This window comes from Anopheles coluzzii, chromosome X, assembly GCF_943734685.1.
Source record: "Anopheles coluzzii chromosome X, AcolN3, whole genome shotgun sequence".
Classification (NCBI taxonomy): domain Eukaryota; kingdom Metazoa; phylum Arthropoda; class Insecta; order Diptera; family Culicidae; genus Anopheles; species Anopheles coluzzii.
This window is the reverse complement of record NC_064669.1, coordinates 15,007,518-15,025,500: the sequence shown is the minus strand read 5'-3', so window position 1 is coordinate 15,025,500 and position 17,983 is coordinate 15,007,518. Positions and strand designations below refer to the sequence as shown.

The following is a 17,983-nucleotide window of genomic DNA, read 5'->3' as shown; positions in this document are numbered from 1 at the left end:
CTCCAGACTTTCCGAATTTCAGTAGAGATCTAGGCATATCTAGATAAAGGCATATCTGGAAAGCCTGACAAAAGGATCTGAATTTTACTCATTTATACTTTTGTATTTTTAGAACAGAGTTTGCAATACATTTGTTTGCTCATTCATCTACATGAGCAGTGAAAGCCACTATACAAAGCTTGTGTGATTTCCTGCTTCACAGATACATAAAAAGTGCCTGAAATCCAAGCGTCCAACAATGATTATCCTGCACTTGCGTATTTGTAGTCTTTTCGTCCTTGCAATCGAGACCGTTTAGGAAGTTCTTAAAAAATATAAATTAATCATCCCAGGAGCATCTTTATGACTTATTATCAGGAGGGGATTTATTGTTTTTAATATGGATATTTGTTTTGGCCTTCAAAAATTATCTCCAAAGTTCATATCAACTTTTAATTGCTATAAACGTTATCAACACATTCCACACACTTACTTGTTAGAATGAACTACTTTGAGAATGATTTAGTTTTCCGTTCATTTGTGCAATAAAAACAAAAAATCAATCGCTTATAAAAGTGATTTAACATGTGGAGGTTTAGCTCGGGGCCCCCTTTAGGCCGGGGCCCCCCGCGGCCGCTCAGTCCGCTTATAGGAAAATCCGCCACTGCATATAATAGACTCTTTCAGCGATATATAGCAATGTTCGGAAGTAGGCGTTCATTTCATACTATTTCACGATTTTTTGGTCTCGGAGGAAACGTGTTACTGATTTTTTGGTAAGCCCTCAGTTTAAATCCGAAATAAACTCATGCTCATTTCGGAATGCACTCTTCAACACAGCAGAAGAGGCTTATATAGCATCTTATGTTTTTTCGAACGCATTCACGCGATCATCATCAACATCGACAATGTAATCCATTTCATCTTCATTTGTGTGCATGGTATGAGCCTATTCGTCAATAGCTTGCAACAACGTAACCAGAATGTCATTCAATTCAGCGGTGTTTATATCAGCTTCTGCGTAAGACTCGTTCTGGTGTAGGACATCGAAACATGATGACGACTGCATACCATTCCATGGTTGATCCATGTTGTTGTCGGTGTTTCGTTGTTCCGAACGTTTGCTGTACGAGTGTTCTGTGAAGGTAGCGTTACTCGATGATGGTTGCATATCATTCCATGTTTGATTCGTGGTGTTGTCTTCGGGCTGTTGTTCCGAACGTTTGCTGTAGGAGTGTTCTGCGAGCACAGCGTAACGCAATGACGGTTGCATATCATTCCATTCCTGATCCATGACGTGACCTATGTTCCGTTGCTCCGGATATTTTCTGTGTTAAAACACGTTTTATGAGTTTTATATAAGTTGTCTATATACATCGGGATTAGATGCATGAAAGGTTAAACGATTATCCACAAATGTAGTCCATATATCTACATGGCGGTAACTACTGGTGTAATATATGATGATTTTGCTACAGCCGAGCCTTTATTCTCAATAAAATAAATAAATAAAAACAAATAAAAAAAGCAAATAAATAATTAAATAAATAAATAAATAAATAAATGAATAAATAAAGAAATAAATGAATTAATAAAGAAATAAAGAAATAAAGAAATAAAGATATAAAGAAATAAAGAAATAAAGAAATAAAGAATTAAAGAATTAAAGAAATAAAGAAATAAAGAAATAAAGAAAATAATTAATTAATTAATTAATTAGTAACTGAATAAAAAAATAAATAAATAAATAGAAGGATGAATAAATTATTGAATAAATAAATAAATATATCAATATATAAATGTATAAATTCATGACGATTATGACTAAATTATAATTATGATGATTTTATTGGAATACTTTAATTGTTTTCTATGACAGAGTTTTCCAACTCCATTTCGAATAGCCACAAAATCATTCACCGCATACAAGAAGTTTTTCAACAGCTGTCAAATGGTGTATTTCTTCAAAATAAAACTTCAGTTTCAACACATGATAAAGAACTGTCAAACTCAATCCAGTTTGATACGTGTTGAAAATCATGCTGAAGAAATTAAAAAAAATATGATGGAAATGAAATATCAGATTGATGTGAATTTACATATGGCACGTGCAGAATAATAATGATAGCATTCACACGACTTGGAAAACCCTGTATTGGTGTTGTTATGATTGTTATCATCATTATTATTATTATCAGTTTTTTAATAACACTTTTATGCATATTTTAACAAATATAACTTCCTATAAAATAGTTTATTAATGAAAGTAAGTTTACTTCTTATAAATAACAGTATTATTTTGTTACAAAACATATTTAGCTTACCAATAGCTAAACGATTTGGACGGATTAGAAAACCTCACGATTATTATTCCCTATCCCTTATATGGGGACGCCCAGTACATCGTAAGAGTGCGTGCGTGAAATATGAACGGTCATTGTCACACATATTGTGCCATTTGGGGAATGCTAGCACCGCCGTTTACCAGCTCGTTACCGTGAAGTAGGCATATAGAAAAGAAAAAACAGATATTTTTTATAGTCTTCCACGCAAACTGCAAACTGTTGTAGATGACGCCACTGCGGTGCTGACTGAGCGAATTTACACAATGAGCGCTGATGTTCTGAGTTGGCTTTTGCGGAGTACAAACTGCAAGTTGAGAGAGCGGAGCGCGAGTTACGTTGGCTTACGTTGGCACGCTCTTCAGAACATCTGAAGCAATTGCGATTCTGCATTACGTGCTTTACTCGTACTTTCCATGTTGCATTGCGTTTTGTTCTGAGACACAGCTGCTGAGACTTCGTACATCCGAACGCAAACCCCAAACCCAACGCTCAAAATTGATCGCTTTAAATTGAAAATCCTTTAATAAATTACGTAAAAGATATCCTAAATGAATTCCACAGTTCTCAATTTTTTACTTTGTAGTGGTACATTAACATTTCAGAAAATGGGACAAAATAAAATTATGTTTACATTTACATGGCATGAAGTCCGTACAGTAATCATATTCATTTTTTTTCAGTATCTGCCTGCAAGGTTAAGATCAAGACTTGTTAAGTAGGACCTAACTGCTAGCTAACTGACTAACTGACTGCCAGCTACGGGTAATCAAAAAGTCACCGAAATCCAATCCCACTAGTTTCTTAGTCTTTGAAATATCTAAAGAGCTTGAAATTTAAGTACTACCTTTTGAAACTCTACCAGAAATCCAGATCTTCGAATAATCTTGAGCAAAATTTTAGCAAGCATGCCATATGTATATTGAAAAGAGAAACTGATCTGCAATTAGTTACACAGTAGTTAAACTAGAACAAAATGGACCGCGCCCCCATACGTAGGACTGACTATCCTGATATTGGTAACCAATAAGTAACTGAAAGCCAAGCTTTGACCGACAATGGTTGTTGTGCCAAAAGAAGAAGATTAAGTTAGGCAAACTACTAGGCACTGCTAGAAGAACTAGGCAAAAAACTGTTTATGCTACTTTGTAAGAAAATAATGTAATAAAGCACAAATTAGTTGTTTTTATTAAAAAAGGCTTAGTGGGTCTAAAGCAACTACGGTTAAACCTAGTAGGCGAGAAACAAGAAAACAGAAATGTTGTTCATTATATTCCGTGAAGGATAAAATAAATACCACACATTGTAAACTGATGAAACACTCACATTTGTTCAATTCACTCAATTTCAAAACAAAAAGTCGACTTATCGCCGTCTAGTTTTACGTGTCCGAGTATCGATCTATGCTGTTGGACGGTTCACAGCAAACTGAACGCAAATCGCTGAACACGATTGTACATAGGTAAACGAAAACGCAAGTGTGCTTGTTCTTTAATGGTCGTCCCCTCGGAATGAATCATGAGCCTAGCCCAATGTGACTGGCGGTTAGAGCGAAGCAGATCAATTACATTATACGGCAATCTCACCACAACTGTTACTTAGCATTTCGAATGGGAGATCATACAAATGAGTGCATTGTGCAAATTAGTAATGGACGTTTGAATTTGGATCAAAGAAGAAAAATAAAAAAGCCGCTGCTGCCTGATTGTAATATTTGGTCGTATTAGTTTACGAACCTTCCGTGTAGTGACAATCCAATGGTAGCAGAGCACAATTCAACCACAGCAGCGTAAACACTGTAATCACGTGAAATGTTATACGTAATGCTGATGAGCACAAATCGTGTAACTGTCCTCCAACTAGAAGCAAGCTAATGAGAAAATACCAACTGAATGTAACAAAAATATATTTATGTATACATATTTAAAATGAAGCTAGATTTTGAAATTAAAATAAATTTAATAAATTAAATAATAGCTGACTAATAAACTTTTTGTGTTAATCTTCACAGGCCGCATTATTGGCTCTCGAGGGCCGTATGCAACCCGGGGACATATTTTGGAGACCCCAGGTAAAACACATTGAAAACAAAGCGCATACTAACAAAAAATCTGTCGGTCTTGATACTTTCAATAATGGTACTTACCGAACAAATCCATTGTTTATTTAACTTTTTACTTTCAACAGCTTTCTAAAGCTTGAATATGTTTCAAAAGTGTGTAAAAATCCAAAATATTAGCAATACCTTAACACGACAAAGATTCAACTGCACAAGAAAACTATAGACCAATCAGCATTTTAAGCATCACAGGTTTTTTTTGTAAAAGTAGTATTATAAAGGAAACGGTGAACGGTTTCGGACATTTGGTACGAAATTGGTTGTAGCGCCGGATAAGTAGCTAAGTAAGTACAGCGTCTACCACAACTAGGGTAAATGTACCTATAGTGGTGGTAGTACCAATAGTGGTGCTATTGCTCTAAAATGCGGTTCATAGGGCAAATTAAAAGTATTTAAGTTATTTAAGTTAGTGTGAAATGTTCTTTAACCTTTTACAAAGGGTTTAAAAGTTAAATGGGGTCATTCCGTTACTTAGTGACCGAAAAATCCATTATTTTGTGAAATGTGTCAACATTTTTCCAAAATCCTTAGAATTTCATAACGAAACTCATATTTCTGTTAACGTTCTAAATCAGGTATGTCAAACTGGCGGCCCGCGGGCCGCATGCGGCCCGCGTCGATTCTGAATGCGGCCCGCGAGAATATTTTGAGAATTGCTAAAAGCACTGCAAACCATAAATCTGTTATTACTATTTGTCAAAGTGTATTAAATTTTCCAGAGAAGAACAATCCTTTTGTTGGTATATGGAAACTAACATGAATGTACCCATAACATCTCATAAACTTATTCTACACAAAGGTACATATCAATCGAGACCCTTAAGAATCATTGAATCGAATGCAAGCTCAGTCGTATTATGTTTCGATTAAATTCTGAATATTAGCATAATTTTGTGCACACTCGATTGCACATTCTGTATGGAAAAATAGATCTGCGTCAACTGGCTACAAACGAAAAAGGAATGAAAATAACTTGATACATACACTAGGAAACTTCGCAACAACTAATGATAGATTGTCAGAATCGCATCCACGGCTCAAAACCATTTTCGATCTTAGCTATAGCAACTTCGAATCCGGCCAAATCAAACCAACAGTTACCGTTCGGTGCCGTCCGAAGCCTATAGAGCCGTTAGGAGTCATTCGGAACCGTTGGAGTCATCGGTTGTCCCACCGAATTTGACAATCTCCATGCCCCCGACTGCCGAGTAAAGGATTCATTCGGCTCTGATTTTTTTCCGACCTTAGAATGTTACATCATTGATATTCGATTGGAGCCACTTCTGTTTTTTGTCATAAACATGCCACCATAAATGTTAATAAAAGTGGTTGTAGCCAAGTTGCAATTATTTGTACCCCCCATTCTGCAAGACGAATTAATGTACTTTCCAACCTCTCCAAAAATTAAAACAAAAATAATATGATTACGCTTAAGCATAAGGGATTTAGATCAAGGATAAAAACAATCGAAATGCCGAAGCCTTGCAATACAAAGCTAATTAATTAATAGAGATTAATAGAGCTCAAACAGTCCTCAATTCCTCAATTCGTGAATCATCTCCCTTCAAGTGTCAAAAACAGATTTGCCGATCTGTATGGAATCACACTCCACGAATCTTCTTCAGATAAAATTATCGTTATTTAAAAAAAGTTATTCGTAAAATACGAATATATATTGTTATAAGAAATGAATATGCCACCAGAACACTTGGAACTTGGAAATTAGCGAAAAATAATGTATAAACACGAGTTTTTACATTTTTTTCCTTGATCTGTCAAAAAAATACAAGTGTAAACAGTTTAAAATTAGGCTACTTATACTTACCTCGGGTGAAATCTTGTAATCTACAAGAACTGTAAAAAAATAGGAATGACAGCGAACAGAACGGAACTTCCTACGCCTCACAAAAAACGATAGAAAGCCCTCGTGTACGATAAAAGCAACAATTATGAAAAATAAAGCTGTTTACACAAGCAAATATTTTTGTTATTCATCCAGCGATGGATAGTTCGGATTGCATGAAAAAGATTCACCACAGGCTGCTAGACTTCCGCTACTTCAGTGAAAAAGTGTGTTTGACAGATTTTTGCTAGCACAACTTCCGTAAGAGAACGCGAGTAATGAAAAATATCCTATTTGAATAATAACATTGAAAGTACAATAAACATTTTTTCTAATATAAAAAAGAGCACATATGAAAATAACATCGTGAATTTGTACATAACAAACGATTCCAGATAAGAGGCGAGTAGTACAAAAACTCAATTAGATTAAAAATAAAAATGTAAATAGTACTTTAGATAAATATTGGGGTATTTTTTCCATTCTCCACTTTGCGGCCCGCGAATCACTGAAAATTTGTACTTGCGGCCCTCTGATGAAATGAGTTTGACACAGCTGTTCTAAATGATCACATATCCACGCAATTACTAGTTTTTCAACATGACTGTTATGGAATGTTATTGTTTTACTAAAATTATTTGCATTTTGACCATATTTATGCTTTTTTAAGTGTTTTTTACCATAGTGCCATTATAGGTACACAAAACAGGCATGTTCCTATAGTGGTTATAGTTATAAAATCAATAAATACAGGTCATTTTAGATTTTTTCGAGGAAATTTTTGACATGTCGTACTGTTTTCACTAAAATAAGCAACAGAAATGAGTTTTATTTAGGTAATTTACCAAAAACAGGCCAAATTTCGCTTATCTGGCTGAATGAAAAATTGACTTCAAATCAAGCACACTCTTCCGGGTGTTGGTTGATGACAGGTGTGATGCAGTACTTTAGTGAATAGTTTCATCAATCAAATTTATACATTTTTTACGATCAAATTACGCAAGAAACCAATATTATGGCAGTAATCGTTGCTATTCACACGAAAACATCTTCAAAACTAAGTTATATTGATATCATACACTGTTTTGAGGCATCCTTGTTTACCACCACTATAGGAACACAATACGACGACTATAGGAACCATACCACCATTATAGGTACAACGAAGCAGTCACAAAAATATGTATTTTTTCGTAAATTTGATGTATTTCAGGGTAAAAATGGTTGTGATTGCGAAGATAAACCATATTCCAATTGATATGTGTTAAAATATTCAGAAAATGTCCTTCCTGACACTTTAAATCCATTAAAACACATCGGTACCACTACAAATTGCACCACTATTGGTACATTTACCCTATATGGACAGTCGTTTTTTGCGATTTGCGGACAATCCATAAGAGATAGAGAAAAACAGTGAATCTATGAGTTGTGCAGAATACTATTTCACATCTTCGTATATTTTTTTCAATTTATTTTAACACGTTTTTACACGACTTATGACGAAAAAACAAATTTATGGTCGTACCATAACTATAAAGACACTTCGAAAACCAGGTTTTATGCGCTAACTAATGCATGTAAAAGCGTTCAAAAATATATATAAGATATTTTACAAAGGTTTTAAAGATACATATTTTTAGACGATTTTTAAAGTGTTTTAATAGCTTATTTTAAAGTTTTATAAATTTTATTAAAGTAATCATCAAAATATAACTTAAGACTTAACTTAAGACTTAACAATAAACTAAGACAACACAATATACCCTGCAGCAAATGGAAGCCAAAGGTCAACCAAGCAAAATCTGAGGAAAGTTAGGATATTTATTGATTGTATAAATATTTGCATGAGGGCTTAAGATAAGATTTTTCAACAACACTAATTCCGATCACCAAAAAAAAAAGAAATTTGATTAAATTTGGGCCAGTTAGTTTATCCAGACAATGAGCATAGAAAAACTATTCGAACTCATTACACATTAATACGCAGGAATGAATCCAATGTTCAATGAATAAAAGCTTGTATAATACTGAAGACGGCACGTGGTTTAATGCAAACAGTCGACCATTTAGGGAGAGTATGCCGAAGGAATAAAGGAAACATATATCATGTCTTTGTTATGCGGTATGAACTCTTCAAAAATATTGTTTTCTTTATTGACTTCAAATATTAGTACAAAATGTAGTCATACAAATGTTTAACGTTTAAATGATTTTTTACCAAAATACATTGTATTAAAGTAAAATTAATCCTCAAAATTGGTCCACTTTCTCTAATAAGGGTACAAACAAGGGTAGGTTTGGTTTACCGATAGCTGCACCGTTTTCGTGGGCACATCCTATTCAATCGAATGGCCAGGCATCTGCTTCGGGCCATACGGAACCGTCACCAGCTCGCCAGTCGACATTCTGCGTTGCAGCAAAAGCGATGTAAGTATCGGTGGGGGTCCCTGGTGATCCGGTGGCAGCTCTGGGGCAAATATGACGCAATCCGGGATACGCTCCATGATATCGTGGCTTCCCAATTGAGCGTACCAAATCGCGTACAGTGAACCGTACGATCCTGCTCTACCGATTAGTTTAACTATGATTGGAACATCGACGGATAGTTGCTGGTCGGGCTGTTCCGTATGCTCATGCAGCGGTGGCCAGCGCGGGTTAGCAATCGATGCAGCACCATTGAATGCTGTCATATTTGCTTCCTCATTTTCGGGTTGCAAAAATATCGGTGCGCTAATAGTAGTTGGACATGCGGGAATCATAACGTCGTCCAATTCCGACGAGTCTTGTTCGTTTGCTTCATCATCAGACCCGGTCTCGTGTTGATACGGTTCCACTACCGCTACGGCGCCACTAGCTCTCGGGACCAGCCCAGCGGATTTAATTCTCATTGGAGCCACTGGAGCACCACTGACATCGGCTTCCACCAGCTCGTCCTCCCGAGGTGTAATTACCTGCAACGTTTGAGAATCGTTATACGGTTGATGTTTTCGAAAGCGTGCAATTCTATCGAAAATAGAAACCTGGAAAGTGGGTAAAAGTACCTGGGACGGTAAGTCGGCATGCTGCTGCTGCCACGGCTGTCCCGATGCCCCCTCATCACTGCTGACAGGTGAGCGTAGGAAGCTCAAATCGATCGGAACCGGCAAACCGTACAGCTGCTGTGCGGCGGGGAACCCACGCAAGTCCGGAAACGTCATCGGACGCCAAGGGGTTGCGCTGGACTCGGCCACACTTCTGGCTATCGGTGACGATGGTACACCGTTACCGGTATCACTCCCTTCAGCTGCTTGGCTCATCCTGTTCTGGAGGGTATCGCAGGATTACACGAGCAAACACACCACATAAAAAGATAAATCAAACAAACAAAACAATTATAATGTTAAAACATATTTTTGGCTCGTTCCCACTATTTATTGGAATCTTCCCATTGCAATTCGATACCAAAAGTCTAACATTTCTGGGTAAACCAAATCAATCGTTGAAACTATAAAAAAAATTAGAAACAACAAAAATAAATCGGAAAAATGACCAAAACCGATCCCGTAGCAACTGTGTACGAGTGCAGCGTTACAATTAAGTTTATACATCAAATGTTTACAGTACAATATAAAATAGCTTCAATGTATACTACGATGATATGGATTTTAAGCTCAACGGTCTCAGTAAGGTTCTTCGATTTTCTGGGACAAAACAATTTCACGAACTTTTATCACAGATTTTGAAGCATTATTTGCTGATTGTTAATCAAATGGGTTAATATCTGTTATTTTTTACCAAAAAAAAAATCACATGTGTCGCAAATAATGCCAGGTTTACATTTATTTCCTGGATGTGAAAAACAATCGCTAAAACCCGGTCTAACAGCGACGCGCGACGAAGAAATCAAAATGGAGAACAAAACAACTTCCCCTTATCTCACTTGGACAAACCACAAAACCATAGCGCTTTGTTTTGCCCGCATTAAGGCTCGAGCACATCGCTGAATGGATTCAATCCATATATTGTTCAGCCCAATGTAGCAGGCAAGAATATGGATGCAAAATTAAGAATGATATAAAAAAAGAACACAACGACAGCAACGAATTCAGTCACGAAAAAAAATCTACGTGAGCACACACATACAAAACCAATTGAAACAGCCACTAAGCAGAACAATCAGGGAACATCCGAATGGGTATGGCAAACATCGAATCTCTCCTTCAGTTGAAATGTCGCGGCATCATCAAATACAACTCACTCGACTGTAAACAATATTAAATTACGATAAGTATAATTCGAAATGTATCCTAATTAGCGCGGTTATTGCTCGCCTGTGCAACACTTTTGCAATTTTGGCGCGTATTTGGACGCGTAAAGAGAACCGGCGCAACAGAATGACTTTGGCAGATCAGAATCACTAATGAAAAAAATTATGTATGCCCGCACTAATATTTGAAGATGTGGCGTTGAAACGATGTGCAGCAATGGGGTGTATGACCAAAGGAGGGACTTCACTGTGTAAGAATCGCATGCTAACGGGATGGCCCGTGTGACAATGGGAGTCTAAGAAGATTCCTCCTCTTTGTAAAACACGCAAACACACACACGCACTCACACAAAAACGCAGAACACGCGATCAGAACATTGTCATAATCGCAGACAGACGGGTCAGGCCTTCAGCGTACGTAACAATGCCCAGGAAAAGAGTGGGAATAAATGATGATGGTTGTCCATGATCTTGATGCAAAAAAAACCCCAAAACACTCCCGTTGTGTTACGTTGTATTTTGAATCCCTTCACCACACAATGCTATTTTCTAACCACAAAGCACTGGAACTGCACCGCCGGAGAACTTTTAACTGCGCTACAGTGAACCGTACGATCCTGCTCTACCGATTAGTTTAACTATGATTGGAACATCGACGGATAGTTGCTGGTCGGGCTGTTCCGTATGCTCATGCAGCGGTGGCCAGCACGGGTTAGCAATCGATGCAGCACCATTGAATGCTGTCATATTTGCTTCCTCATTTTCGGGTTGCAAAAATATCGGTGCGCTAATAGCAGTTGGACATGCGGGAATCATAACGTCGTCCAATTCCGACGAGTCTTGTTCGTTTGCTTCATCATCAGACCCGGTCTCGTGTTGATACGGTTCCACTACCGCTACGGCGCCACTAGCTCTCGGGACCAGCCCAGCGGATTTAATTCTCATTGGAGCCACTGGAGCACCACTGACATCGGCTTCCACCAGCTCGTCCTCCCGAGGTGTAATTACCTGCAACGTTTGAGAATCGTTATACGGTTGATGTTTTCGAAAGCGTGCAATTCTATCGAAAATAGAAACCTGGAAAGTGGGTAAAAGTACCTGGGACGGTAAGTCGGCATGCTGCTGCTGCTGCTGCCACGGCTGTCCCGATGCCCCCTCATCACTGCTGACAGGTGAGCGTAGGAAGCTCAAATCGATCGGAACCGGCAAACCGTACAGCTGCTGTGCGGCGGGGAACCCACGCAAGTCCGGAAACGTCATCGGACGCCAAGGGGTTGCGCTGGACTCGGCCACACTTCTGGCTATCGGTGACGATGGTACACCGTTACCGGTATCACTCCCTTCAGCTGCTTGGCTCATCCTGTTCTGGAGGGTATCGCAGGATTACACGAGCAAACACACCACATAAAAAGATAAATCAAACAAACAAAACAATGATAATGTTAAAACATATTTTTGGCTCGTTCCCACTATTTATTGGAATCTTCCCATTGCAATTCGATACCAAAAGTCTAACATTTCTGGGTAAACCAAATCAATCGTTGAAACTATAAAAAAAAATAGAAACAACAAAAATAAATCGGAAAAATGACCAAAACCGATCCCGTAGCAACTGTGTACGAGTGCAGCGTTACAATTAAGTTTATACATCAAATGTTTACAGTACAATATAAAATAGCTTCAATGTATATTACGATGATATGGATTTTAAGCTCAACGGTCTCAGTAAGGTTCTTCGATTTTCTGGGACAAAACAATTTCACGAACTTTTATCACAGATTTTGAAGCATTATTTGCTGATTGTTAATCAAATGGGTTAATATCTGTTATTTTTTACCAAAAAAAAAATCACATGTGTCGCAAATAATGCCAGGTTTACATTTATTTCCTGGATGTGAAAAACAATCGCTAAAACCCGGTCTAACAGCGACGCGCGACGAAGAAATCAAAATGGAGAACAAAACAACTTCCCCTTATCTCACTTGGACAAACCACAAAACCATAGCGCTTTGTTTTGCCCGCATTAAGGCTCGAGCACATCGCTGAATGGATTCAATCCATATATTGTTCAGCCCAATGTAGCAGGCAAGAATATGGATGCAAAATTAAGAATGATATAAAAAAAGAACACAACGACAGCAACGAATTCAGTCACGAAAAAAAATCTACGTGAGCACACACATACAAAACCAATTGAAACAGCCACTAAGCAGAACAATCAGGGAACATCCGAATGGGTATGGCAAACATCGAATCTCTCCTTCAGTTGAAATGTCTCGGCATCATCAAATACAACTCACTCGACTGTAAACAATATTAAATTACGATAAGTATAATTCGAAATGTATCCTAATTAGCGCGGTTATTGCTCGCCTGTGCAACACTTTTGCAATTTTGGCGCGTATTTGGACGCGTAAAGAGAACCGGCGCAACAGAATGACTTTGGCAGATCAGAATCACTAATGAAAAAAATTATGTATGCCCGCACTAATATTTGAAGATGTGGCGTTGAAACGATGTGCAGCAATGGGGTGTATGACCAAAGGAGGGACTTCACTGTGTAAGAATCGCATGCTAACGGGATGGCCCGTGTGACAATGGGAGTCTAAGAAGATTCCTCCTCTTTGTAAAACACGCAACCACCAGCGCACCAGCTCGTCCTCCCGAGGTGTAATTACCTGCAACGTTTGAGAATCGTTATACGGTTGATGTTTTCGAAAGCGTGCAATTCTATCGAAAATAGAAACCTGGAAAGTGGGTAAAAGTACCTGGGACGGTAAGTCGGCATGCTGCTGCTGCTGCTGCCACGGCTGTCCCGATGCCCCCTCATCACTGCTGACAGGTGAGCGTAGGAAGCTCAAATCGATCGGAACCGGCAAACCGTACAGCTGCTGTGCGGCGGGGAACCCACGCAAGTCCGGAAACGTCATCGGACGCCAAGGGGTTGCGCTGGACTCGGCCACACTTCTGGCTATCGGTGACGATGGTACACCGTTACCGGTATCACTCCCTTCAGCTGCTTGGCTCATCCTGTTCTGGAGGGTATCGCAGGATTACACGAGCAAACACACCACATAAAAAGATAAATCAAACAAACAAAACAATTATAATGTTAAAACATATTTTTGGCTCGTTCCCACTATTTATTGGAATCTTCCCATTGCAATTCGATACCAAAAGTCTAACATTTCTGGGTAAACCAAATCAATCGTTGAAACTATAAAAAAAATGAGAAACAACAAAAATAAATCGGAAAAATGACCAAAACCGATCCCGTAGCAACTGTGTACGAGTGCAGCGTTACAATTAAGTTTATACATCAAATGTTTACAGTACAATATAAAATAGCTTCAATGTATACTACGATGATATGGATTTTAAGCTCAACGGTCTCAGTAAGGTTCTTCGATTTTCTGGGACAAAACAATTTCACGAACTTTTATCACAGATTTTGAAGCATTATTTGCTGATTGTTAATCAAATGGGTTAATATCTGTTATTTTTTACCAAAAAAAAAATCACATGTGTCGCAAATAATGCCAGGTTTACATTTATTTCCTGGATGTGAAAAACAATCGCTAAAACCCGGTCTAACAGCGACGCGCGACGAAGAAATCAAAATGGAGAACAAAACAACTTCCCCTTATCTCACTTGGACAAACCACAAAACCATAGCGCTTTGTTTTGCCCGCATTAAGGCTCGAGCACATCGCTGAATGGATTCAATCCATATATTGTTCAGCCCAATGTAGCAGGCAAGAATATGGATGCAAAATTAAGAATGATATAAAAAAAGAACACAACGACAGCAACGAATTCAGTCACGAAAAAAAATCTACGTGAGCACACACATACAAAACCAATTGAAACAGCCACTAAGCAGAACAATCAGGGAACATCCGAATGGGTATGGCAAACATCGAATCTCTCCTTCAGTTGAAATGTCTCGGCATCATCAAATACAACTCACTCGACTGTAAACAATATTAAATTACGATAAGTATAATTCGAAATGTATCCTAATTAGCGCGGTTATTGCTCGCCTGTGCAACACTTTTGCAATTTTGGCGCGTATTTGGACGCGTAAAGAGAACCGGCGCAACAGAATGACTTTGGCAGATCAGAATCACTAATGAAAAAAATTATGTATGCCCGCACTAATATTTGAAGATGTGGCGTTGAAACGATGTGCAGCAATGGGGTGTATGACCAAAGGAGGGACTTCACTGTGTAAGAATCGCATGCTAACGGGATGGCCCGTGTGACAATGTGAGTCTAAGAAGATTCCTCCTCTTTGTAAAACACGCAACCACCAGCGCACCAGCTCGTCCTCCCGAGGTGTAATTACCTGCAACGTTTGAGAATCGTTATACGGTTGATGTTTTCGAAAGCGTGCAATTCTATCGAAAATAGAAACCTGGAAAGTGGGTAAAAGTACCTGGGACGGTAAGTCGGCATGCTGCTGCTGCTGCCACGGCTGTCCCGATGCCCCCTCATCACTGCTGACAGGTGAGCGTAGGAAGCTCAAATCGATCGGAACCGGCAAACCGTACAGCTGCTGTGCGGCGGGGAACCCACGCAAGTCCGGAAACGTCATCGGACGCCAAGGGGTTGCACTGGACTCGGCCACACTTCTGGCTATCGGTGACGATGGTACACCGTTACCGGTATCACTCCCTTCAGCTGCTTGGCTCATCCTGTTCTGGAGGGTATCGCAGGATTACACGAGCAAACACACCACATAAAAAGATAAATCAAACAAACAAAACAATGATAATGTTAAAACATATTTTTGGCTCGTTCCCACTATTTATTGGAATCTTCCCATTGCAATTCGATACCAAAAGTCTAACATTTCTGGGTAAACCAAATCAATCGTTGAAACTATAAAAAAAATGAGAAACAACAAAAATAAATCGGAAAAATGACCAAAACCGATCCCGTAGCAACTGTGTACGAGTGCAGCGTTACAATTAAGTTTATACATCAAATGTTTACAGTACAATATAAAATAGCTTCAATGTATACTACAATGATATGGATTTTAAGCTCAACGGTCTCAGGAAGGTCCTTCGATTTTCTGGGACAAAACAATTTCACGAACTTTTATCACAGATTTTGAAGCATTATTTGCTGATTGTTAATCAAATGGGTTAATATCTGTTATTTTTTACCAACAAAAAAATCACATGTGTCGCAAATAATGCCAGGTTTACATTTATTTCCTGGATGTGAAAAACAATCGCTAAAACCCGGTCTAACACAAGGTGTTATAAATGACAAGGTGAAGTTGTTCAGAGCAAAATGACATTTCTCGACTTGACATTTCTCTTCCGGGGGCTCCGGTATAAAAATCGGGGAGGGCTGGTGCAGGGTAATGAAATTTGTATGCAGAGAATGACAGATGTCCCCCACAATGTCGCCCAGCAAAAGCGATAAAAATCAACCTTCTAAATACATTATCCTTGGTCTAACAGCGACGCGCGACGAAGAAATCAAAATGGAGAACAAAACAACTTCCCCTTATCTCACTTGGACAAACCACAAAACCATAGCGCTTTGTGCCCGCATTAAGGCTCGAGCACATCGCTGAATGGATTCAATCCATATATTGTTCAGCCCAATGTAGCAGGCAAGAATATGGATGCAAAATTAAGAATGATATAAAAAAAGAACACAACGACAGCAACGAATTCAGTCACGAAAAAAAATCAACGTGAGCACACACATACAAAACCAATTGAAACAGCCACTAAGCAGAACAATCAGGGAACATCCGAATGGGTATGGCAAACATCGAATCTCTCCTTCAGTTGAAATGTCGCGGCATCATCAAATACAACTCACTCGACTGTAAACAATATTAAATTACGATAAGTATAATTCGAAATGTATCCTAATTAGCGCGGTTATTGCTCGCCTGTGCAACACTTTTGCAATTTTGGCGCGTATTTGGACGCGTAAGGAGAACCGGCGCAACAGAATGACTTTGGCAGATCAGAATCACTAAGGAAAAAAATTATGTATGCCCGCACTAATATTTGAAGATGTGGCGTTGAAACGATGTGCAGCAATGGGGTGTATGACCAAAGGAGGGACTTCACTGTGTAAGAATCGCATGCTAACGGGATGGCCCGTGTGACAATGGGAGTCTAAGAAGATTCCTCCTCTTTGTAAAACACGCAAACACACACACGCACTCACACAAAAACACAGAACACGCGATCAGAACATTGTCATAATCGCAGACAGACGGGTCAGGCCTTCAGCGTACGTAACAATGCCCAGGAAAAGAGTGGGAATAAATGATGATGGTTGTCCATGATCTTGATGCAAAAAAAAACCCCAAAACCCTCCCGTTGTATTACGTTGTATTTTGAATCCCTTCACCACACAATGCTATTTTCTAACCACAAAGCACTGGAACTGCACCGCCGGAGAACTTTTAACGGCGCTTCTATACAATCACCGGCCGCTTCAAGCTCTTGCGCATTTATGATGGGTGTGCGCTTCCTTCAGTTTTCACTTCGATGGTGCGATTGAGTGTAACCTTACGCACTAATACTGGAGCAACCACACACGAACCGCCGACTCCACGCGCGTTCGAGGGCCACACTGCGAGAGAGCCTCGCCACCGTGCGAGAAAGCGAGAGAGCGAGCGAACGAGCGAGCGTGTGTGCGAGCGAGAGGCGATTGGTTTCGCAGCATCCTTAAGAAAGCTTCTTGGAATTTCAGTTAGTGATATCTTCCGATGTAGCTGTGCGATATATTGCCTGCGCTTGCCTCAATGTGTGTGTGTGTGCATGTGTTCGCAAAGGTAGTGGTAATCATGCGTGCAGAAAAAAAAACAAAATTGGCAAAAAACATCCGCTGCGGCTGTCTAATTCCCCACAATGAAGACATATGGACGCTATTGAAGATACCTTTTGCGTTTAAGTGGAATTTTTCCGGACGTGGACAAAGCGCGATAGTGTGTTTGTTGTACAGTGCGCATTGATCTGTTTCTGTTTCTTTTTCGCTGGTGCTGCTCAGAAGAACGCGGGGTACACTGCTGCTAATAAAAAAAATAAAAAAAAACGCGACGGCACAATGCATCCGTTCTAGGACCGTCTAGCCACCGGCGGTACCCATACGAGTTGTCGTGATCCGAGCCTAACGAAATGTTAAGTTGTATAGGTGTGTGTGTGTGTGTGTGTGTGTGTGTGTGTGTGTGAAAATGTTTTTTAGCTTGATGGTGAGACAGATACAGACGAGATAGTGGTACAGAGGAAAAGAGAGAGAAATATAGAGGGAGGGAGAGAGAGAGAGAGAGAGAGCAAGCAAGAGAGAATGAAGAGAGCATTAGAGTGGTTGATCGTGACAGGTTGGGGGAGAAGGGAGATAGCATACTCTAGTTAAAAAAATTCAATTTTACGGAATTATTGCACAGCACTCCGTGGATGATGTTTGCA

General features: G+C 39.2%; 1 protein-coding gene across 2 annotated transcripts in view; it reads right to left on the bottom strand.

Moving 5' to 3' along the window:
• LOC120956888 (uncharacterized) overlaps window positions 1-17,017 on the bottom strand; it is a 124,518-nt gene extending 107,501 nt beyond the window's left edge. Inside the window, exon 1 of one of the 2 annotated variants that reach the window (XM_049611259.1) lies at window positions 13,301-17,017. In XM_049611259.1, coding sequence (XP_049467216.1) covers window positions 13,301-13,561 — 261 coding nt within the window. In that variant the 5' untranslated portion in view covers window positions 13,562-17,017. Of the gene's footprint in view, window positions 1-11,630; window positions 12,071-13,300 lie in introns of those variants that run through there. The other variant, XM_049611252.1, reaches the window with a different exon arrangement.
• Window positions 17,018-17,983: the final 966 nt, after the last annotated feature.